The sequence below is a fragment of the Camellia sinensis genome, chromosome 9 (assembly GCF_055761805.1).
Source record: "Camellia sinensis isolate YWXY chromosome 9, ASM5576180v1, whole genome shotgun sequence".
NCBI classification, from domain to species: Eukaryota; Viridiplantae; Streptophyta; class Magnoliopsida; order Ericales; family Theaceae; genus Camellia; species Camellia sinensis.
The window spans coordinates 10154911-10179439 of record NC_138969.1 but is presented as its reverse complement, the minus strand read 5'-3'; the positions used below and the strand labels follow the sequence as shown (position 1 = coordinate 10179439).

At 33.6% G+C, this 24529-nt stretch overlaps 2 protein-coding genes across 15 annotated transcripts; both read left to right on the top strand.

Moving 5' to 3' along the window:
* On the top strand, positions 1-6973 carry LOC114259641 (protein FAR-RED IMPAIRED RESPONSE 1). Of its 13 annotated transcripts, none has more exons than XR_003628365.2 (10): positions 69-235; positions 2290-4597; positions 4697-4753; positions 4864-4932; positions 5050-5124; positions 5238-5300; positions 5396-5464; positions 5687-5755; positions 5839-6023; positions 6723-6973. XR_003628365.2 is itself a non-coding variant. In XM_082886075.1 (10 exons), exons 2-9 carry the CDS (start codon positions 2333-2335, stop codon positions 5914-5916), a joined length of 2745 nt encoding a protein of 914 aa, XP_082742201.1. In that variant the 5' UTR covers positions 69-235; positions 2290-2332; the 3' UTR covers positions 5917-5927; positions 6723-6973. The 13 variants fall into 13 exon arrangements, 7 of the variants coding, with proteins under 7 accessions (XP_082742201.1, XP_028055460.2, XP_082742205.1 ...); XR_003628363.2 differs by having other exon boundaries at positions 5232-5300; XM_082886075.1 differs by having other exon boundaries at positions 5839-5927.
* A 4241-nt stretch (positions 6974-11214) lies between these two features.
* LOC114259639 (AICARFT/IMPCHase bienzyme family protein) lies at positions 11215-21089 on the top strand. 2 transcript variants are annotated; one of them, XM_028199658.2, is made up of 13 exons: positions 11241-11399; positions 11556-11603; positions 11695-11800; positions 13088-13163; positions 13978-14074; positions 15185-15287; positions 16760-16893; positions 17404-17584; positions 17892-18046; positions 18463-18672; positions 19425-19772; positions 19866-19992; positions 20675-21089. In XM_028199658.2, exons 3-13 carry the CDS (start codon positions 11758-11760, stop codon positions 20824-20826), a joined length of 1626 nt encoding a protein of 541 aa, XP_028055459.2. In that variant the 5' UTR covers positions 11241-11399; positions 11556-11603; positions 11695-11757; the 3' UTR covers positions 20827-21089. The 2 variants fall into 2 exon arrangements, with proteins under 2 accessions (XP_028055458.2, XP_028055459.2); XM_028199657.2 differs by having other exon boundaries at positions 11215-11603.
* Positions 21090-24529: the final 3440 nt, after the last annotated feature.

Genomic DNA, 24529 nt, shown 5'->3' with positions numbered 1-24529 from the left:
AAAGCCCAGCTCTAAAACTTACAATCGGCCCATTTAACAAGCCCATAATAGTACCTGCGAGTACCAGCGAGTGAGAAAACACGAGGTGCGAGTACGGCTTCGCCCTGTGATGCCCTAACCATCGAATTTGGGAAACGAAGAGTGGCATACTCGCCCCCAATACTCACACTCCCACTCCTCTCTCTCTGTCTCTCTCTCTCTCTGTTACGGACGACAGCGATCGATCTTCAATCTCGTAATTATCAATCTCTCTTTTTCTCTCTCATGAATGTGTATATAAACAATTTAGTGAAGTGTTTGAATTCAAATTCTAAGATTTATTTCTTGTTTTCATGTTTTTATCTGCATATTCTGTCTTCTTAGAGCAAAATGATCATATATTGGGTTTATTTGAACATGTTTCGCAATTTTTGAACTTTGATTTTGTGTTTTTTTTTTTAGGTGTCATAGTTGGTTTATAAGTTACTTTTGAACTGGTTTTGAGATTAGCTTGTTAGGTAAACTATTCAAATTTAAACACATTTAAAATTTGCTAAGATTTTAAACCAAACAACTTGCTACTTAGCTCAACTCAATGAGACAAATCGATTTGGAAAATTAAGGGTGTGTTTGGTTTGGTTTTGGGAAATAAATTTTCGAAAAAAACCTTGGGAAAAGAGTTTATAAATTTTTTTGGTTAGTTTGATTGTATATTTTGGAAATAGTTTTGGAGTATGAGAGTTTGGGATAATGAGAGTTTGGGACAATTTGATATTTTGTTGTAGTTGAGTAGATGTGTGTAAAAGAAAAATTGATTGATTGATGTGTAGAAGAGAGAGTGATTTTGGAAAAAAAATTCAAAAAATTTCTAACCAAACAAAATTTTGAAATTTTTTTTCAAAAATTGTATTTTGAGAGTTAATAAAAAAAAGGCCTATACCTCTCTACTATTATAAATATATTGGGCTTGTTTAGTTTGTTTTTGGAAGAGTTGTATTTGAAAAAAAAAAATTGGGAGAGAGTTTAGAAATTTTTTTGGTTTGTCTTGTATATTTTGAAAGTAGTTTTGGAGTTTGGAATGACTTGATATTTTATTGTAATTGAGTATATGTGTGTGAGAGAAAGAGTGATTGAGAAGGAGAATGGAGAGAGAAAAAGTGATTGTGTAAATTTTTTGAGAAAAATCACAAACCAAACAAAATTTTGAAAAAAAATTTCAAAAACAACCTTCCCAAAAACAAAAAAGTCCTAATTTTTTTTTTAAATTCCAAAAAAAGTTCAGAAAAGATAAAAAAAAAAAAAAAAAAAAAAGCAAAAAAGCAAAAAACAGTGGACTTGTTTTAGCTAATTTTGGTTTTCTCATTTTTTATTTTGGATTTTGGATTTTTTTTTTATTTTTTATATTTTTTTAGATTTGTCTACGTAAGACAGACTAGAAAAAAAAAAACATAATTTTGAAAAAAAGCCAAAAGACAAAAATAATTCGAAAAAAAGATGTGATTTTTTTAACTGGTAAGTCAACTAAACGCCCAATTATATGCAGGTTACTTGGGCTTGGCTTGTGATCGGCTTTATTAAAGCTTGTTTAAGATCAACTCAACAGCTGAACAAACCAAGCTTAAACACATTTTGAATCTTGTTAGGTTTTCAAACTAAGTTTGAACAAGTTACCACTCAACTCGTTTAGGACCCTAATTTCATGTGGGTGTTCTGTACTGATGCTTGTTTTTATAGTCAGTTTTATGATCTTGGTAGCGCGGTTAATTTCTTTTGTTTTACTGGATATAAAGTGGATTATGACTTGGCATTTTCTCAAGGTAGACCATTTTTATTGAATAAAACATGGACAAGTATTATACAATATATAAGACAATGAGTAGTCATGTTGTTTTTCCCAGATGGATTTGAAAGCATATCCTTAAGATCCGACTGCTGACAAAGTGTCAAACTAGATTGGTTTTCAGCTGCCAATTGCAACCAACAACAATGTCACAATCCCATTTTCAGTCCCACAACTCTCTCACTTGTCTTATCCTCCCTCTGTTCAAGATTAAAAATGATTTCGTTTATACATAAAATAAGTGTGAATACATGCATATGGGTAGGAGATATATGCACTTTGTGCATGCCAAGTTGCTAGTGCGATAAATATCCCTACTCATTTTTCCTGTTATGTGTTACCCTTTTTGTGGGGAACTAGGAACTAGTCTTGGAAGTGTTTGATTTTTATGTAAATTCATATGTTTTTACTTTGTTCAATCATTGATGAGTTGTTAGCATCCCTTTTCCCCCTCCTCTCTACTTTTTCAGGTATGTTGTAAAAGATTAACTCAGGAATAAAAAAGTTGTCTTGATGGGAATAGACCTTGAGCAGCCATCAAGAGAACATCATAAGGAAGACAGGTTACTAGTGAATGTAAGTGTGGGGGATCCTCAAGGTGAAGTGTGCAATAGAGATGGAGCTACTCTGAGTGATAATGCTAAACGTGATAAAGAAACCACCAGACAAAGTGTGAGTGGATGCACATCAAATAGTAAACATAAAGTGCATGCCTCAGATGGTGTGCCTGTGAATTCTCATACAAACATAGAGCCCTATGATGGACTGGAATTTGAATCCAAGGAGGACGCTTTTTCATTCTATAAAGAATATGCCAAGTCTGTTGGGTTTGCCACCATAATAAAGGCCAGTCGCCGATCAAGAATATCTGGAAAGTTCATTGATGCTAAATTTGTGTGTACTAGATATGGAAGTAAGCGAGAATCTGGTACATCTGACACTCCAGAACCTGTTCTAAATGCAGTCAGCGCAACAAGCATTCCTAACAAGAGGAAACGAGGTAGAATGAATCGATCTTGGTCAAAAACAGATTGCAAGGCTTGCATGCATGTTAAGAGAAGGCAGGATGGAAGATGGGTTATTCGTACTTTCATAAAAGATCATAACCATGAAATTTTTCCAGACCAAGCCTATTACTTTCGAGGTCATAGGAACATAGATCTAGGTAATAGTAATATTGATGCTTTGAATGCTATCCGGGCAAGAAATAAAAAGATGTACGTGACAATGTCTAGACAGTCTGGTGTAGTTAAGAAAATCAGTAATCAAAAGAGCGGCATCTCAAATAGTGGTCAACAAATTTTGGCTTTAGAAGAGGGAGATGCACAAGCTATGCTTGCTCATTTTATGTTCATGCAAGATGAGAATCCCAATTTCTTCTATGCATTAGATTTGAATGAAGAACAGCGTTTGAGAAATGTTTTTTGGGTTGATGCCAAAGGAAGGCTTGATTATGGAAATTTTGATGATGTAGTGTTTTTTGACACTACATATATCAAGAATGAATATAAATTGCCATTTGCTCCCTTTATCGGGGTGAACCATCACTGTCAATTCCTGTTTCTTGGATGTGCATTGATAGCAGATGAGACTAAATCTACATATGCTTGGGTGATGCGGGCATGGCTTAGAGCAATGGGTCGACATGCTCCAAAAGTGATACTAACTGACCAAGACAAAGCCTTGAAGGAAGCTATTGCTGAGGTTTTTCCAGATGCTCGCCATTGTTTTTGTTTGTGGCATATATTGACCAAAATTCCAGAAAAGCTCAGTTATGTGTTGAGGCAACATGAAAATTTCACTACTAAATTTAATAAGTGCATTTTTACGTCTTCAACAGATGAGAAGTTTGAAAAGAGATGGATGAAAATGGTTGGTAGATTTGATTTAGGAAACGATGTTTGGCTTCAATCATTGTATGAAGATCGTGAACGATGGGCTCCAACATACATGAGAGACGTTTTCTTGGCAGGGATGTCTACAACACAACGATCAGAAAGTATAAACTCACTCTTTGATAAATACATGCAACGGAAAACTACATTGAAGGAGTTTTTGGACCAACATAAAGCAATTTTACAAGACAAGTGTGAAGAAGAAGCAAAATCAGATTTCGAGACATGGCATAAACAACCAGGATTAAAATCTCCCTCACCTTTTGGGAAACAAATGGCACCCATATACACGCATGCTATATTCAAGAAATTCCAGGTTGAGGTTTTGGGAGTGGTTGCTTGCCATCCGAAAAAGGAAAGCGAAGATGGTGCTACCATAACATTCAAGGTTCAAGATTTTGAAGAAAATCAAGATTTTATTGTGGTTCAGAATGAAACAACATCTGATATTTCTTGTTCATGTCGTTTGTTTGAATACAGTGGTTTCCTCTGTAGACATGTGATGATTGTTCTTCAAATGTCTGGTGTGCACAACATTCCATCTCAGTATATTTTGAAACGCTGGACAAAGGATGCAAAGAGTAGAGAAATCGGGAGACAGGTGTCCGATTTGGTCGACTCTAGGGTTCGACGCTACAACGATTTATGTCGATGTGCCTTTAAATTGGGTGATGAAGGGTCTTTATCTCAAGAGAGTTACAATATTGCATTCAATGCTCTAGAAGAGGCTTTGAAAAAGTGTGAGAGTGTGAATAACTCCATTCAAAGTGTGTTAGATCCCGGCTCGCCTTCAGCTCATGCCCTCCATGACTTTGAGGAAGGTACCCATGGTAACATGACGCGCAAGACAAATAAAAAGAATGATTTATCCAGAAAAGGACAGGTAAGCTGACTTTTTTGGTACATACTTATCTTGGGAGTTTGTTGCAAATTTTTAGAGATTATGATTTACTTAATTAGGCTTTTTTTATTTATGTTTTAGGTACAGTCAGAAACAGAGGTAATAACCATGGGGATGCATGACAACTGGCAACAAATGGTTAGTTAAATTATTTCCTGTTTGACGTACTCGCTGGATTCTTGAATTAGATGTATACTGTGATTTAAAATGTTAAGTACTCTTTGATGTGGGTTCCATACTACTTGTAGGGACACTCAAATTTACAAGCACCAACCCTTGGTTGTTCTTATGAAATGCAAGAGAGCATACAAGGGATGGTATGTTGTGTTTTTAACATGGAATTCAATGTATTGAAGAGTGGTGTTACATCTGATGATTGTATTGTTATTTGTTGGATGGTCTTTTCCTATATCTGAGTGTTATGCTTGTTGTAGGAGCAACTGAACTCAAGAGTTCCAGTTCCAACTCTTGATGGCTATTTTGGTACTCAACAAATTATGCAAGGGATGGTATGGGTTATTCTACTTGTGCTCCTAATTTATTGACCTATAGATTTTACTTCAATTTTTCTTTTCCTGTGATCTGATCTGAATTTCTTTTCTGGTTCTTGTTGTAGGGACAGCTAAATGCAATGGCTCCAAGCCGTGATGATTACTACAGCAATCAACAGAACATACAGGGGCTGGTAATGCATTTTATAGTGATCAACTGTGTCTTAATGCAATTGTTTGGTTTCGTGTCTAGCTATAACATTTGAGTTGTATTTTATTCTTCTTGTAGGGACAATTGAATTCGATAGCTCCAATTCATGATGCCCCTTACCTTGTTCAACAGAGGTTGCATGGACTGGTACACTATTTTAACACTCGTTTGCTAAGAATCTTGGTATTGGGTTGTGACATTTCTAGTAGGCTTTGTTAGTTTTTTAGTAAATGGATTTCCCAACTATGGTTGGGCATTTTTGTCTTATGGGCACCAGTATATCTCAAGAAATGAACATTTCAGATTCTTGATAGCATTATGATATTCAATGAAACACTTAAATAACAATATCCTGTGCCATGCTTGTAGGGCCCCTTACATTTTAGACCACAAACTATTCAGAGTTGTTTTGACATTCAAGACAGTTTGCAGCACATGGTAATATATATAATTGCTTGGATTCAATTGACCTTTGTTTCCATGGATGTCGATGTCATAACTGGTTTTCATATCTGTTGCAGGATCAGTCTGATGTGGGACCTACACAATTGCATGGCATGGCATCAAAACATTTGCATTCGAAGCACCTCTCTAGGTAGCTGCTAAATTGGTAGGTTTCTTATGGTCGTCATATCCTCTGAAATGTATACATTATGGAGTGGGGATCACTGATTTTTCAGCAAGTTGCTTGATGGGCTGGTTTTAGGTGAGTCATACCCGCTGGGCACTATCAATTTTTGATGAACTATGTATCTGTGATGGATATCAGATCTCACAAATCTTTCACGGCTCTCTTGGACTATGCTGTGACACCCAACCAGAAAATTAAGTTTTTATTAGGCCACGCTTTTGTGAGCGGATTTTGAGTTCCATGTGGTTTCAATAGGAGAGTTCATTTAAAAACACTAGTTGAAGCATTGAGTGGGGATTATGTCCACAACCCTTTTACCTGTGTCGACTGTTAAGTCACCAATTATCTCAAAAGCTTAAGTTGTTAGAAAATGGGTCCACCAATGCATATTTCCTAACAGCTTTGGTGCAGGTCTTGGGATCAAGTTTCTCAGTTTGCATTCAGTTCCCGTTTGCATTCTTTCTTCTCCTATGTACAGATTTTTGCATCTCTATAGCCCACTCTGAATTATTTTCACTATTTTTGGTTGGCTATGGGAGAGAATGCATAACCCTCCCATTCACCGTGCTTGAGCTAGTTCCAACTCCCCAAGTTTTATTTATTTATTTATTTATTAATAAAACAAGTTTGGGAAGCACTTACAAGCTTAAACACAGCCTTTGTTTTTCTTTATTGTTTTTTGGTTGCTGATGTTTTTTATTTTTATTTTAAAATTGCTTTGCGAATTCTTTCCTAATTAAATTTTTTATGCATACAATCTGTTTACATTCACAGGTGTATAAAAGACCAGAGTATATTTACAAAAGATGAATTTGTACAAAGGGATGGACTTGAATTTTTACTTTCAGTGCTTTTGACAATGTAGTTTTACTGCAGGAACAACTTTTTGCTATAATGAAGTTAATACTAATTTAGGGTTTCTTTTGTTTGAGGAATAGATCTTTTTTGTAGAGGTTGCTGTAGTGTCAAGTTTGTACATTAGCCAAAGTTGTATTCAATTTTAATTAGCCTAAATCATTTGTTTTTCCCTTGGTTTCATTGAATTCTAGTTTATTATTCTTGAATTGTACTCGATAATATTAATAAATTTTATGTGACAGCCAGCCTCCATCCGGCATAGTCATCCTTGTTACAAAAATGCCTAAGACCCCCAGTGGGGGTCACAAGGGGTCATGCACGGAAGCTTCCCATTGGTCAAAAAAGCTGGCAGGAGGGATCAAGCTTTTTGTATCTTTGTTGTTTTTGTCAACCATCATGCCGGGGGTTTAGGGATATACTACTCTATCTTGAATTTGTCTGTCCATCCAATGCTCTCTTAGTTGCACGATATGGCATAAGTTTTGAAATACAGAAATTTTAAGACAATTATGCAATTGGGACTTGAGAGTGCATTGGGACAATGAAATTTGAAAAAGAGGATCAATGAACCAAAACAGTCTGAAATGGAGAATGTGCCACCTTGTTTGCATTTCTATTCCAGAGTGGAAACCTATAATATAACCCCTTTCATGATTTCTCCTAATCATATAATAAATCAACATTAGTTTCAATAACAGCTATACTATTGTCGATGAAACCTTTGACCATCCAAACCAAAGCGCCATAACCTGCACGTGCTCATGCTCTCGTGTCTCGTGTCTCTCATATTTAATCCATACTTATAATTTGCGATTAAATACAAGCATTTTGAATTTATTCTAGAGGTAAGTCCAATATAGTCTTGGCTTAGAAGGTTCCTCATCACATAAGAAAAAAATCTTAAAAATAACATTTACTCAAAGCGTTGTTTGTTTTCACCTCTATTCTTCGGAGGATTGATCTATTCATTTGACAAATTTTAGTCATTTTTGGCCATTAATAAGTTGATCTTCTCTCTAATATCTCTGTGTCTATATAGTTTTATTTATTACATTCATGTGTGTGTCTATATAGTTTTATTTAGGATAAATTGCAGTAAATCATTTTAAATTATGATTCATTCACATTATGCTTCTTTAAGTTTCAAAACTCAATAGTTAGTCACATTGAATTATACTTTGTTACACTCGACATTTTTCGTTAAGATATGCTGTGGATTTAAACAGAATCGGGTCATGTATGAAGTATATGACACAATTATTGATTTTTTAAGATAATAATACACTTACCTGGTGATTCCATTTGAAAAGTAAAAAATATTTATTAAAATATTTAGAAAGTTCATTAAAAAGAAATAAGAATTGAAAACTTAAAAATTATTTTTAAAAACTCAAAACTAAACGATGTCGACAGGTCAAAATGATATGATTTACCATAAATTTATATATATATATATATATATATATTACATTTAACATCCCCTTAATTTCATCAAAATTTTATTTTAGTCTCTTTAGTTTAAAAAGTCAAAAAAATATACTTATTTAGGACATCCAAACAACCCCTAAATCAAATTCCAATATTATCCTCTCCCTTTTACTATTAATGATGAGGGTGATAAAAATTAAAAATGTAAAGTCGGAAATAAGATGGTAGTCAAAGTCGAATTTGAGGCAAAGCCCACAAATTAGTTGCAAAAAAAAATAGGCCCACCTCAATTTAAATGATGTAAAGTTTCTCATAGAAAGAGCCCAATCTTAATTTAGAAGGCCCAAACTTTGGGCTGCCCAATTGGGATTTTAAAAACATTTGAAAGTACTTCAAAGCCGTAGTTCAAAGTCTTTTCTATCTTTCACACCCTATTGTTTCTTTTTAATAGACATACAGTATGTATGGTTTACAAAAATATTCAGCCAGGTATGAGTATCATTTTGGGGCTAGAAAATATAAAATAATAAAATAGATTAAATAAGTTAATAAGATAAAATATAACATTCAATTCATAATTATTAGATTTTTTCTTTCATAAAAGTCAAAAAAGTCAAAAAATCCAAACCAATTTTGTATTAAGTTTTTTGAAAATTGAATTTTTTGTTTTCGTGTTTTTGTTTTTAATAAATATTTTTAAAATTTTAAGTATTTTTTTTACTTGTTTAGATACAAATGTATCTAAAAATTAAAATATTTGTGAAAAAATATTTCAAAAAATTAATAAATACCAAAAAAATTACTGAATTTTTTTATTTTTTGTATTTACTGAATTTTTTAAAGATTTTTTTTCACAAAATTATACTTTTCAAGTATATTTATGTTAAGTGTGTCTAAAAATTAAAAAAATTGCTTAAAATATTAAAAAAAATCAGTAAAAATAAAAAAAATATGAAAAACAAGAAAATAGAATTTTCTAAAAAGTGTTTTCAAAAAATTAAAATCAAACAAGTTGATTATACATTTTAGATATATCTTAATAAAATGTACATACGGTGTGCATTGTTTTAAACTATTTTTTGTATTTGATTGTTTTTTTACTCAGATTTGCAATATAAAAATTGATTTCAAGTTACAAACTCTTTATGAGTATGGATTCATGTTTTCTCTTGATTAAAATTAATTATACGTTTTTATATGTATTATAATTATAAGATTTTTTTAAATTTTAAATTTTTTTATGCTTCCTTTTGTTGATTATTTAATTTTGGTGGATGGATTAATTATCACAATTGAAATTGAAAGTGGATGGACACCTTGTTTGGTTTAACTCATTTCTCTTAAACTTGAGTTTTTTTTGTTTTTGTTTTTTCAATTTTTTTGTATTTTTTAAAATATTTTATTTTATATTTTTTAGATACAAATACACTTCAAAAATATAATATTTGTGATTTTTTTTATATAAATTCACCAAATATAAAAAAATACAAAAATTCAATATTTTTTTATATTTTTGTTATATTCAAAGAAGTTTTGAAATTTTTTATACCAATTTTATATTTTTTAAATATACTAATATTAAGTAGATCTAAAAAATAAAAAACAATTAAATCTTTTTAAAAAATCATTAAAAATATAAAAAATACAAATTGAAAACTATCAAAAACAGTTTTTGATTTTGAAAATTCTAAACCAAACAGAGTGTTAAATTGTAATTTTTATATGGATTTAGCTTATTTCCAATTAAAAGTTGAAATAGACCAAATAATTGAAGGTTTCGATAGAAAATAATTACTGAACAGGGGACTCTTACATCCATTTTTATTAATATTATCTGCACCAGTTGAAATTTAAGCTATTCCTTTTTCATATATATTTTCAAAGTAATATCTAAAAGGTTTTACTATGGGCTTGTTTGGGGTCCTAAATAAATATATTTTTTTGAATTTTTAGATTAAAAATTTGAGAGAAAAAAATATGATTGTTTGGATAATTTTTTAACTTTTTATAAAAAAATATATATTAAAAAATTGTATAAATTACGGTATAAGAGAAAATTGGAGGGAATAGGCTGTACTATAGGATGAATTGAGGGGCAGTGTCGGCTGAGTAGAGGCTGGGAGATGATTCTTTGATTTTCGGGTATTGAATTGAAGGTGTTGTTTGGTTCGTGGAGTCTCACTATGGGTCCCGTTTTGCTAATTAAAACCGTTCAATGTGTAGAACTCGTCGAGTATTATATTTTTGTAAAAAATCGCATTAATCGGATATGGATAGCTATCTGATCGGATTAGTTTGTTTTCAACCGTTAACTATAACACCATCCATTTTATAAATTTTAACTGATTTGATCATATAGTTACCAATATCTGATCAATGTGATTTTTCATAGGTATATAGTACTCAACGAGTTCTATACATTGAACGGTTCAGATTATTAAAAAATAAACCGTGATGGGCCCCACAAGCCGAACAACACCGTATTATTTATACACCTAAATAAGTGTAATTTTTTCCACCCAGCTCCGCCTGCTATGCGTCAGAATTGTTTGAAAAGAAAGATGGTGTAAAATTAACTTTTTAATAATTTTTTTGAATGAATAGTAATAAATTTTTAATTTCTTAAATAACTTTTTAATTTTTTTTTTTTAAATACCAAAACCAAGCCTAAATTTTCTAAGGCCTAGTTTGACATGTACTAAATAAGTCAAAAAGTTAAAAAGTCACTATCTTATTTAAGTCACATCATCTTATTTAAATCACATCACCTCTCTAACACATCACATCAAACCTAATCCAAACTCAACCCAAACCCACCAATAAATCAAAAAATATATTTTTTTAAAACATCCCAAACCAACTCTAAATATGTGTAGAATTATATCCACATGATATAAGTTCTATATCTAAATCAACCTTTTTATCTTTTCTAAATCATACCAATTAACATTTCTTCTTGCTTTTCTACAGAGTCTTTTATAAAAAAATCAAACCTTACGCCTATTTATAACATCTCACGCCACCCCCACTATTTTTTATATTTTCAACAGGCTTGCCCTTTTTTTTTGCGCTTCACTGTGGAGAGTGAAGGTCTTTCTTTTACCTTTTTCCGGCGAAGTTCTCCGCCATTGACGGAAGTCGAGTCAAACTTCCAGCTCCCTCCAGGTACCTGAGTCTCCTCCTCCTCCTCGTCTTCCTCTAAACCCTAAATCATCGAACACTGAGAGAGTTTATTGGCTCTTCTGTTGAAACATGTTGGGGTTTGCGGCTGCCACTGCGTCAAACACTTGTGTCACCAATAACGCTGTGCTCTTGGCTCAGACTCCCATTCCCAACTCTCTTCATCCCTACAATTCTCCGATTCTACCGGTAATTACAAATCTTGTATGAAGATTTATGTGAAATTTCTGTTTTTTTCTTCTCTGATTTCTTTGCATTTTTGTCTGTCTTGTTGGTTTAGTGTTTTAAGAGGTTTTTTTCATCAACGCCGTCTTCTCATTCAATTTTTCCTCCGATTAAAGCTATGGCAGAGTCCCAAAATCCCGATTCTCAAGCCTCTGCTTCTGGTAATATTTCTGCTTTTTTTTGGGCTCAATTGCAATAAAAAAGTTATTATACTAGGGGGTGCTTGGGAAGAAAGAAAATAGCCTAATTTAGGTTAAAATTCACAAAAAGACAAAATAGGTTAAAATAGCTAATAAGACAAAATATCACATCAAACTCACAATCATTTCACTTTTCCCTCACAAACATCACATCTAACCATAAAAAAATCCAATCCAACTGTCACGGCCTTGGATTTTCTGAACCAACCCTCAGTCTTTCCAAGCCAACCGTGCGGCCTTAGATGCTTGTAGCACGCCTTGCTTGCACCTAAGTAAGCCTTTTGTGGAAAGGAACTAGGGGAATGCACACACAAGAGAGACTTAGAGAACTTAGAGAATGTTAGCTTTGTATTACTTTAGAGAAAGCTTACAATACTTGGGTGGTTTGGCCAAATGAGGGCCTCCCCTTTATATAGCCTTACAAGGATTATTCTAGAACCATACTAATGGAGAGTGTTCTAGACACTTCCCCTAGCTAGAGTATTGTAGGACTATTCTAGTATGTACATGTCTAGAAGGTTCTACAAGTGCTTCTAACTATATACAAGTTTCTATAAGGCTCCAGGGAATTCCAGAAGCTTCCAGCATGCTCTACAATCTCCCTGAGCTTTCTTGTTCCACTATCTTCTTGACTGCCCTAGAGAATTCTAGATGCTTCCATTAGCCTCCCATCTTCTAGCCATTCTCTAGAGAGTTCTAGCAATCTCCTTTGGTTTCCAACGCTTTCTGGTGAGGGCAGCATTAGGATTTCTCTGTCCGTGACATTCTCCCCCACCTATTGCGGCGACGCCCTCGTCGCGCCTTCCTTGCAAAGCCTTCGTTGCCTCCTTGCCATAAGGAGTTGCACTTGCCATTTGTGCTTGATAAGGTGTCTTCGTGCCTTGCTTTTTCTTCTTCTTGTGATCCACATGCCTACTAAAATAGCCAAAAACTAAAATAGCCTACTAAAATAGCATCTTCCCCAAACGAAGCCTACAAGTAGTTTGACAGGTAAGATGATCTGTTGATATGGGTTGTGTTGTGTCTTTTCATAATCTGTATATTTAGGGTTAATTTCACTTTAAACTATCATTATTTTTTCTATTTCATCCATAAACTATCTTTAAAGTTTTTAATTTCAGCTAATATGCTCTAATTGGAGGTGGTTCTCCAAATCGTTAACAGTTAAAGCCTACTTTGACTGTTTCTTGTTCAATATTTTTTTGGTTTCCACAGTTTCTCTCTTATTTGGGTGTTCACTTATTTCAGGCATCAAACGAGCACTAATATCATTATCAGACAAAAAGGATTTGGCTTTGCTTGGCCGTGGACTTCAGGCGTTAGGGTGAGATTTCAAAACTCTCCCTCTGTCAAAAATTCATTGAATTTTCTTACATTGCTTCGTAATCAATCCCACAATTACTGTAGCTGTTTTGATTTTTAGTACAGTATTTTCAGTATATTCATTTCTCATAACATTTAGGAAAGGTGTTATGAAAGCACCATTGAGATGCTTGTTTGAGTTTGCTCCCATTTATTATTTGTTAAGATTTTTGTTTAGATAAAACAAGGCATAATGACATCATATTGTTGATGAAAAAAGGTATTGTGACGTAGTATTCTTGACGTCATTGACTCTAAGGTCTTCTTCTCTCTCTCTCTCTCTCCCTCTCTCTCTCTCTCTCTCTCTCTCTTCCCCATTCATTCACTAGATTGTATATAATTAGACAAAGACATGTATTTCCTATTTGATAAAAAATGAGTAGTGTTGTATAGAAAAATTGGATCAGTAACATATAGCTCATCTTTTCTTCTTCTTCCCCCTTTTTTTTTTATTATTATTATTTTTTTTTTAAAAAGGTTTTGTGTTCAGGTAAGTTAGCATTTAATGAAGTTCTAGAACATGTCTGGTGATTATGGTGAAACTAGTCCAACATTAGATCGATTTCTCTTTCAAAATATGCTGGCATAATAAAATTAGTCTATAACACATATGAGTATGACACCATTTTTTTTATAAAAAAGTATTGGATACGATACCAATATTTAAAAAGAGAAATTATTAATTTTTATATGGGCTTCCTTGGTATTGTCATTTATTCATGCAGTTGTTTTCAGTGTGTAATGACACTTGTAATAATGTTTCGTGTGACCTGTAGATACACAATTGTTTCAACTGGAGGAACAGCATCAGCTTTGGAGGCTGCTGGTGTCTCTGTCACTAAGGTGGAACAAATTACTAGTTTTCCAGAAATGGTAAGTTGGTTTTATTTATTTTGGCAAATTGACACCCTTGAAGTTTAGGTTTAATACAGATCAAGTTTTGAAAATTAAATTGACCTTCTCTGTTAGTGTTTGTCTATTTGTAAGGTTAATTGAAATAGTTAAATGACATTTTACCCTTTTATTATCGATCAATGTCCATCTCTATCATTGTTTCTTTCACTCTATTCTTTCCCTCTCTATTTTCTCTAATCTATCGCATTCTGTCAACCCTAGGATCACAACATCATCACCCTCCCACTACCCCACAGCACTACCATCACCCACCTCCCACCGCCACCTCATGGCCACCGCAACCATTAGAACCACCAGCCACCACCTCACACCACCAGGAACAGATCACGGCTCCTCACTATCACCTCACCTCCATCATGCCACTGCCATCATGCCAACTCCACCATTATCTAAACTCTCTTTAATCCTATCCAGGGAACTTTCCAAGGCCAGCTTGAGAGGTTGATGGCTATCTTGTTTGTCTACCAGCCCTGTTCTTTTGTGTGTAATTGAATGGATCCTGCTTTGAAATTATTCTGTAATGAGTTGGTTGGTGTCTGATTGTTTTGTTGCTATTAGCCCTATTTTTGCCCTTGAAATGATTCCTTAACGTTTGCTCATATCTCAATTTGTTGGGATCTTTGAATTTTTCCAACTATATAAAAGATGATATCTGAAATTTCAAAAAGAGAGCCCGTCAATTTTTCCTTCAGTCTTAAAAAATAAGAGGCATAATTTGTGCACTGTAATGGAAGGTTGGAGGTGCAAAATATATAATTTATTAGTTTTTTAAAAATAACTATAAAAATAAAAAATTAAAGATTGAATAAAGTCAGCTACAAAATCAACTCTATCCTTTTTTGCTCTCTATGAGAGCTTGTTACACAATTTTTTTTTTTGGTGTGTGTGTGTGTGTGTGTGTGTGGTCATAATTGTAGTGTATATGCACTGATGTTTTTACTTTAGTTTGGTCCTTGAGCTATTATGAAGTTTATGTATTCTGCTTCTATGAGGTTTTTGTTTCTGCTTAAGTTTCATGGCGTGGAGCCTTATATTTGCTGACTTATGGAAAATCATTTTCTTTTACAGCTTGATGGTCGTGTAAAAACTTTACATCCTTATATACATGGTGGTATTCTTGCTAAAAGAGACCAAAATCATCATATGGAAGCTTTAAGGAAGCATGGAATTGGTTAGCTCTATTTTTCATCATGGAGGCATGGGAGAATTGTATTATTGTTACATCTTATAATATTTTGTTGATTGAGTCCATATTTGGTTAGCAGGTAGATCAACCGCATTAAGATGGATCAATTAAATTTGTTGACTTTAGTTTTTCGAGGCTGCTGTAATTTTTTTTGCTGGAAAATCCACTTATGAGTTTTCTAACAAAATGGGAAGTATAGAAGTTGACACATTCGACAGTTGGGACATGGTCCACCACAATATGGTTATCAACCCTTTTTGTGTACTGAATGTTACAGAAGGTAAAATTAAAAATTTTAAAAGCTATTGGGTAAGATAGGGACAGTGTTATTAAAAGCACGCCTAGGCGCAAATCCCAGCCATGCCCAACCCCTGCGCCTTGCAATGGTCAAGGCAAGGTGACTTCACTAAGGCACGGTTAAAGTGCGTGATTGGAACAAGGCACAATTATGCCCAAGGTGCAGGCCTTGAGGGATTTTTTTTTTTTTTATAATTTATTTTTATTCGAATTGGACCACTAAAAATTACATGGGTCAGCTATAGCAGATCATATCCTTCAAATATACATGCTAATATTGTTGATTTAGTTGACCTTTAAATCATGGATATTCGTTGTTGAACTTTGAAATATTACTCATTTGTCTATGTTAAAATAGCGATATTTGTTGGTATTTATTTTTTAAAATGTTCAATGTTTCGTTTTATTTATGTTATACCAGTTAGTTATTTGCTTATATGCCTCGTATTAAATTATATTATTTCAACCTGCCATGGTGCGCCTTACTTTGATGAAGCCTGCACTCGCCTTGCGCCTATGGCCTCAGGAGACCTTAGCGCCTTGGTGCACTTATCGCTTTTAATAACACTGGATAGGGATTATATTAGGTGGTATTATGTCAGGACCCATTGGTAAAAAAAGAATAAGTTAGGAGAGTAATATGGAAATATTTTCATGTCAATTGAGTATGGAAGTGCAATATTGTTTGAAACACGGGTAACATTTTTAAATTAAATCATAAAATTTTTATATTAGTTACAATGATTTAGAGTGAAGCACAAGGATGTGTACAATTTATGAGTTTGATGAAATGTTACACCACAATGTCCACAACTGCAAATCACAAAAAAAAAGAAAAAAAAGAAAAGAAAATAGAAGGTCCACAACTTGGTGTGGGCAACCATTCAATAATACGTGAAGGACACAGTGGAAATCCACTGGCTACAATAATCCGATCCGACCTAGTGCGGGAATTGTTACTTTCATTATATGGGTCATATGAACTGAATTTTATATCCAGGTAATTTTAGAAGCTTTGAACTAGTCTTAGTGTAGGCTAGGATGCAAATATCCTATCTAGTCCTATTTCCAAGCCAACACAACATATGTGGCCCGAGTTTGATGTTAGTCACTTTTTATTTGGTACAATTGTAGCTATTTCTAAAATAGTACTTTTGCAGGTACTTTTGATGTGGTGGTGGTGAACTTATATCCCTTCTATGAGAAAGTTTCCTCTACTGATGGAATAGCATTTGATGATGCAATTGAGAACATTGATATTGGTGGTCCAACCATGATTAGAGCCGCTGCAAAGGTTGTTTTTATTGACAATTGTTACATTTAGTATTATTTTTTTTGAGGAATATACCACTCTTTCTACTGTATTTCTATGTTTAACCTCACTTTTGCATTACAGTTATGTATATTTCTAGTCATTAATCACTGATCCAACAAAAACACAAAAGCAAAGAACAAAAACAACTATCTTAATTCTCAAGTCATTCCTTAGACATTAGAATAAATTGATTTATTCTCAACCCCAAAATTTTTCATTGTGTCAAGCTATATTCTCAACTCCAATACTTATCATGGGGTAAAGCTATTTCAATTGTTTGGTTTTGAGTTTTGCAGCCTTCAACCAATGTGCAAGAACCCGACCGTGTGTTGGCGCTAGACAGAAGCCCGTATACTCTTGTTGCTAACACCATACTAAACATAACCCAAATGTGATATTTAGTGGTGTTTTATATGCCTGTACTAATAGTTAATGTTCTTTTCTTACTTACTTTCAGATTCCAACTAACAACACTTGCATGTTGAACAGAATCACAAAGATGTCTTGGTTGTCGTTGATTCACAAGACTATCCTAGACTCCTAGAATTTCTTCGAGGAAATCAGGATGACCAGGAGTTCCGAATGATGCTTGCTTGGAAGGCTTTTCAACATTCTGGTTTATATGATTGTGCAGTTAGTGAGTGGCTGTGGAAGCAGCCGACTGTTGGAGGTACTCACTCCACATGTTTTAGCTGTTCATAAGACTATCATAATGAGGCATTTAAATGTCATTGTAATGATATGATGTCAGTTAATTGCACAAGGTCATCAAGTAAGTCATCTAAAAAATCACTAGAAGCTTTGAGATCCCAAATTGACCTTATCTAATGTCAAATACATATAGGGAATGTAAACTCATTCTAAATGATTTGCAGTGTAATTAGTCATTTTAATGAAATTCAAATCTAGTTATTCAATTTCATGTGAATTTCCATTGCTCTAATACTTATGCTTTTGTTCACTCTATGTGTTGGAAGGCGAGTATCCTCCCAGCTTTGCAGTGCCTCTCTCGCTCAAATCTTCACTTCGTTATGGTGAAAATCCTCATCAAAAGGCTGCAGTTTATGTGGATAAGAGACTCTCTGAGGTTAATGCTGGTGGTATTGCATCTGCTATTCAGCACCATGGGAAGGTGAGCAAGCGAAATGTTAGTTGTATTTATGATCTCAATTATTTTCTCAGCCACATCTCGATCACCAATAAATTGTATAACTAATTATATGTTGCTTAGATGCACACTATTCCATTCAAGGATATAATCTGCAAGATTCTTGTTACTAAATTAGACTTGGACATGAATATATTCGTTCAATGATAGGATTAGCACCAATTGAAATTAAATTGAGAGAGAACAGGCCACTATCATAATCAGGGTTAATTTTCAATATTTTGTATTGCTATTGTAATTTTTCCAACTTAGAACACTTCATTGTTGCTCTTTGTTGTTGCTTGTTATTTTATTCCATGTCCATATCTTCCATAATTAGAGGAGCGAGTTTCTATGATGTTTGAACTCAAGTGGATTTGTTACCATTCTTTTTGGTGCAGGAGATGTCATATAATAACTATCTAGATGCTGATGCAGCTTGGAATTGTGTGTGCGACTTTAATAATCCCACTTGTGTAATTGTAAAGCACACAAATCCTTGTGGTGTAGCTTCACGTGATGATATCATTGAAGCTTACAGATTGGCTGTTAAAGCAGATCCAGTGAGTGCATTCGGTGGTATTGTTGTCTTCAACACAGAAGTTGACGAGGTAAACTGGTTTCTAACTTGCTAGTTGAGGTTCGAAGTATGAGCTACACAAGTATATGAAATTGTGAATCACATTGGACCACATCAAGGCAGGAGAACTGCCTTCTTTCACCAAAAAGAAGGAACCTAAGAAGTATGGACACTTCTAACAAGGTGGTGTGTCGTGTTCGACACCATTTTGGATACTGACACAACGCTCCTAACACCTATCAGACACACGTCAAAATATGTCCAATTATTTTTAAAAAATTTATAGATTCAAAGACGCTTAAGACACATTTTTGTTACATTACAAGTTTGAATAAATTTACTTGGAATTCAATGTTGAAAGAATAACAATATCAATTTGTACATATTCTCCTCTTTTAGATTTCAAAAATTATCATTTTTTAGTTAAATATTCATATGTATAACCTATCATAATTGATTTTCCTTATATATGTCATGAAATATAAAAAACTATATAATTTGCATGTATCCACACATATTTTGTCCTACATTTTTTGAATTTTTCATGTCAATGTGTCTGTGTTGTGTCACTTGTCTATGTCCATGCTTCTTAGGCAGGAACCAAACATGATTTTCTATGAGGCACTGCCCTTAGTATCATTGATCTATAGAAGCTCTCTCTCATACCTTAATGTGGTACAATATCATGTGGACCTTGACTTTCGGAAGAAGTTAATATAGGAAAGCGTTGCACTGTTTTTCATGCACCTATCTTTTTTCTCCCCTCTTTTGTTGTATTTGAAGGATCTTGCAAAGGATATTCGAGAGTTTAGAAGTCCAACAGATGGTGAAACTCGGATGTTTTATGAGATTGTCATTGCACCCAAGTATTCAAAAAAGGGGCTTGAGATCCTCCGTGGAAAGTCCAAGACTTTGAGAATCCTCGAGGCAAGCAAGAATGAGAAAGGAAAGCTTTCTTTTAGACAAATCGGTGGCGGTTTGTTGGTTCAGGATTCAGATGATTTAACACCAGAAAATATCCAATTTAATGTAGTTTCTGAGAAGAATCCACAAGAAAGTGAGCTTCGTGATGCAAAGTTTGCTTGGCTATGTGTGAAGCATGTTAAGAGCAATGCCATTGTAATTGCTAAGGTTAGTACTTGTCTGCATTTTTAAATTATAAAAACGCTTCTGAATGAATTTCACGGCGGGGTACATTTGTGATTGTGGTCGTTATTGGAGCAGGACAACTGTATGTTGGGTATGGGAAGTGGACAGCCAAACCGTCTCGAGAGTTTGAGGATAGCTCTGAGGAAAGCGGGAGACAAGGTCAAAGGAGCAGCTTTGGCTAGTGATGCCTTCTTTCCATTTGGTAATTATACTAAAAATCTTACTAATTTACATTTTTAATAATTTACCTATAAATTTAGGAGAATTTCGATAATGTTGTCGGTTATCTTTAAAATCAAAAACACTCAAGTATGCACAAATGTTTTGAAAGCTAAATTAAAACAAATCAAACCCTAAACCCGAAAACAAATAAACAAATTTGATGAGTTGCTAGAGATGGTAGCTGGCAGTGGGGCTGGCCGGAGTCTCAGGGTGGTCGGTAGAGTCACCGGACACCTAATCACTGGATTTGGCCGGAGAGTCTCTGGGGTTCGCTGAAGGGTCACCGGCAGTGGGTGGTGAGAAAGGGAGAAAACTTGTTTTGAAAACAAGCCCTTCGTTTCCAAAAATCTTGAAAAATTTCTTATCAATTCCACCATTTTGAAAACCAAGGCAATATACTTTCCATTGTACCTAAAAAAAAAAAAAAAAAAAAAAGGGAAAACGAAGGCAATATACCAACCAAGTTTTTTGTTTTTAGTTTCCAGAAAAAATAATGAAAACATAAAATGAAAGCATTAACAAACGATGCATAGTGATGGAGTTACTAATGCAATGTTATGGGATAAGCACAAAACCTAAAATAAATTCAGTTTGCCAAAAAGTGAAAGTAAATACAGAAATGCAAATTGCAATGCACCTAATTGGGAGTTGTTTACATGCAGCTTGGAAAGATGCAGTAGAAGAAGCATGTGAGAGCGGAATTGGTGTGATAGCGGAGCCTGGAGGGAGCATTAGAGATGGGGATGCTATAGACTGCTGTAATAAGTATGGGGTTTCGCTTCTCTTCACTAATGTGAGGCACTTTAGGCATTGATGGTTAGATACATTTGCAAGTGTGTTTTCTGCGATTTTGGTTCGCGGCTTGAGCACCATGCTTCAAATTTTTGGCAATTCACGGGCTAGATGTTTTACGTGAGTTCTTGCCATTGCTGAGAATTCTAATTTTATAAGATGTATGCATGAGCTATAATATTATTGTTTGAGGGTGAGAGGCTTTAATGTGTTTTTGATGGACAAACTGAGGTTTGGTTTGGCATAATAAAAAAAAATCAAAAAGTCACTATCCTATTTAAGTCATATCATCTCATTTAAGTCACATTATCTCTCTATCATATCACTTCAAGTTCAACCTATATTTAATTCATATTTAATAAAAAATTAAAAAGTGTACTTATTTAATTTATTTCAAACAATTTTAGTTTTCACGTTTAGTTTCTCAAATATGTTTGGAGGAGAAGAGGGTTTTTAGATTAATGTTTTTCAATTATAAATCTCATTTTGTCTTTTACGCTTCAGCATCAAATTTAAATCATTAATTTTTTTAATCATTTTGGCACAATTTAATGGAATGAACTTTAGAGAAGCAAAAATGTTAGAAACATTATCCACCCAAAAATGTTAGAAACATAGAAATCATACAAAACTGGGTAATTATTTAGTAATTTTAGAGTATCATTTGGCATGGTGGTGTAAACTAATGCTGTAACGGAAAATTTTATGTGCGAGTTATAGTGACTCACTTTTTTTAGGTAGACGGAAGACAAGGGATTAGTATGAGTTATGGTTTTTTATTTGTCATGTGTATCATGTGAATAATGTCCAATTATATTTTAATAATATATTTTTTATAGAGTTGAAGATTAATTTTTATTTTTATATGATTAGTGATAAACATCATAAAATACATTCAATTATGGAACCCCTTAATTGTGTTATCAACTAAGCAAGTGTTTACAATTATAGTTTCCTTTTTTTCTATTTTAAGACTCTGTTTGATCAGGGATTTAAATAGAAATTTAAAAAAGAAAAGAGAATAGATAGTTATTTATTTATTTATTTTTTAAAATTATAATCTAAATACATTTTTAAAAGATAAAGAAGATTGTGGCTAGTTTTGTTGAGCACATGCACATCCCACACTACAACCTTTCATGTTTTAAAAATAATAAAATAATAAAATAATAATGTTTTAAAAATAATAAAATAATAAAAATATCTTAGATTTTTTTTCGAAATAGAATGATGATTCACCACTTATAGAATAAAAAATGAGCTCTTGGTCTGTCAATATTTACCATGTTTGAACTTGATAATTTTTATAAGGATAGATTACAAATACATCTCTACGGTTTGTTTAAAGTATATATTGTTCTTGTGATTTAAAAATTTGTAAATATTTTCATGTTAAAAAATTTTATTTAACAGAAGTCACTAAAAAAATAAAATTTATAATTACTCTCCTATACAATAATAAAATTACTTAAAATGTTAATTGAAACATATTTTTAGCATTATTAAAAACTGTTAATTCATTTGATGATTTATTAATAAAATAAGCGATTTGTTATGAAATTATAAATTTCAGGAGGTGGAATGTAATTTTTAGAACTATATAGGGTGATTTGTATCTTAATCAAATCTCAAGAGAGTGTATTTATACTTTACCCTTTTTATATAAGGTTAAGTTAAATTAAGCTGCAAATCCACTTTTGGTACTTGTAGTTTTGTAATTAGACATTTCTTGATGATTTTTTTTTTTTATTTTGAAATGATAGACTACAATAGTATTGTATCATTTAGTATAATTTTTTTTGAGAAATTGCCAAATAGTAGGAAGTGAGAAAATTGTTTATCAAAAGGTAGAGGTGCAACTTTTGTTGTGATTTCTTTGCACAGAAAAAGTTACATCTTCTATGTATTTGTAATTATTTTTGGTCTTCTATACTAATCTTTAGTTTCTCTTGATTTTTTTAATATGTTGTAACTTAAAAAAATAATTTCAAAGGATTGATGGGTGGTCAAGACTTAAGGTGAGTGTACTCTCTCCAAGATCTCATGTTCAAAATCTCTTAGGTGTAAATAATTTTTTGAGATCAGTACTTACAAGACTTTGCCTTATTTTTAATTGGATTCTCATAAATAAATGATAAAATTAGTCTTTCAAATTAGTCAGTCAAATAATTTAGATACCGAACTATCAAAAAACTAAAAAAATATATGAAATGCCTAGGAAACTGTTGTGGTCGCAATGCAATGCAATGCTCATATTCTCTCATGAGTGAAAAATTAAAATGGGGATATTAAAAATGAGAAATATCAAATAAGTGAGATAGAAAAAAATTATTTGTATGGAGATATAAAAAAGGAAAATATCAAATAAGTAGGACAGTCAAAGATTATTTATATATTCGACAATGTTACGTAGTTCAAATTTTGTGGCTCAAAAGTGGTTCAAATGGCCAAAACGACGCCGTTTTGAGTACAGAACAAAATAAAAATGGCCAAAACGATGTCGTTTTGGCCATTTGAGTCACTTTTGAGCCACAAAATTTGAGTTACGAAACATTTTCCTTATATATTTATGACAATTTAATTTTACTGTTTATATGGTACATAGATGTGCATGGTGTGACTTCTCACTGTGTCAAAGTTGCATCATAAAAAATTTAATCTATAATGTAATAATTTCTCCATTGTTCCAACTAATTTGATATTTCCACTAAAAAAAAAGGGTCGGGCTCCTCTTCGGTTCAAATTTGGATTGAGGGTGTTGTCTTGGTCTATGAATTCATTACAAATTTCATTTTAATAATTTAAGTTGTTCATTTATAAAGCATTGTGTGGGTGATTTTCCGACCACACTGCTTGCTTAGTAACCAGCTAGAGAGCACTGGCAGAATAAATGGCACCCGACTGACCTGTAACAGAAATATAAGAATCCCGCGGTGGTTTCGACCACCCGGGGGCACTCCAACGATCAAGTCAGTATATCTCTCAAAGATAAATCAAGTACTAAACTCACAAGCTTGAGTCTCAAAAGCATACCTTAGACCCATAGGGGTAGCTCTCTTTTATAGCCAATACAATCCTAGTCCCAAAAGAAGCTTGGCCCTAATGGACTTAGGATTACTGCTAATCTGGGACTCCCAGTGGGATTAGGATAAACTCTCTAAGAGTCTTATCTTTATCCAAACTGAAGTCTTCTCCTAATCTAGGACTTTTGTCCATATCCAAGTTGAGTTCCCTCTTCATTCTAGGACTCTTGTCCCTTATCCGCCTATCTCGGATTCCGATATCTTCGGAGGCAACCTCGGCCTAGCCGAGATGACCTCGGCACAACGACCAAGACACGTGGCACCTCAGCTGACACGTCGGCGTCACCTTGCCACGTATTGGTACTCAGAAAATATATCCCCACAATTGCCCCCTAGGTTCTATTACCTTGGCATTCTGAGGTGATGGAACCTACACTGTTCGTTCATCTGTGCCCCTCTGTCCGAGATCAAACTCGCCGACCTCAAAGTTTTCTGGACTTTACTGTCTACCGGTGTCAAGAATCAAGTTTCATGCTTTCCAAGCTGCTTGAAATCGCACCTCCTAGCCGAGATTCTGGTTTCATTAATTCGTAAACTCCAAGAGTTTTGCAACTGCTCCACTCACACTTTCTGGTGAGTTTCCGATTTCCAGTCACCTATTTGACTCCGGCGATTTTCATATCGGCGTTCATTTCACTTTGT

Excerpts from the sequence above, each read along its gene's own strand:
- LOC114259639 (XM_028199657.2), top strand. The coding sequence starts at position 11,487 with ATGTTGGGGTTTGCGGCTGCCACTGCGTCAAACACTTGTGTCACCAAT. Across the intron at positions 15,288-16,759 it reads TTTAAGGAAGCATGGAATTG|GTACTTTTGATGTGGTGGTG; the intron begins GTTAGCTCTATT and ends GTACTTTTGCAG. Across the intron at positions 19,773-19,865 it reads ATGCCATTGTAATTGCTAAG|GACAACTGTATGTTGGGTAT; the intron begins GTTAGTACTTGT and ends TTATTGGAGCAG.
- LOC114259641 (XM_028199659.2), top strand. The coding sequence starts at position 2,333 with ATGGGAATAGACCTTGAGCAGCCATCAAGAGAACATCATAAGGAAGAC. Across the intron at positions 5,125-5,231 it reads AACAAATTATGCAAGGGATG|GGACAGCTAAATGCAATGGC; the intron begins GTATGGGTTATT and ends TTCTTGTTGTAG. Across the intron at positions 5,756-5,838 it reads AAGACAGTTTGCAGCACATG|GATCAGTCTGATGTGGGACC; the intron begins GTAATATATATA and ends TATCTGTTGCAG.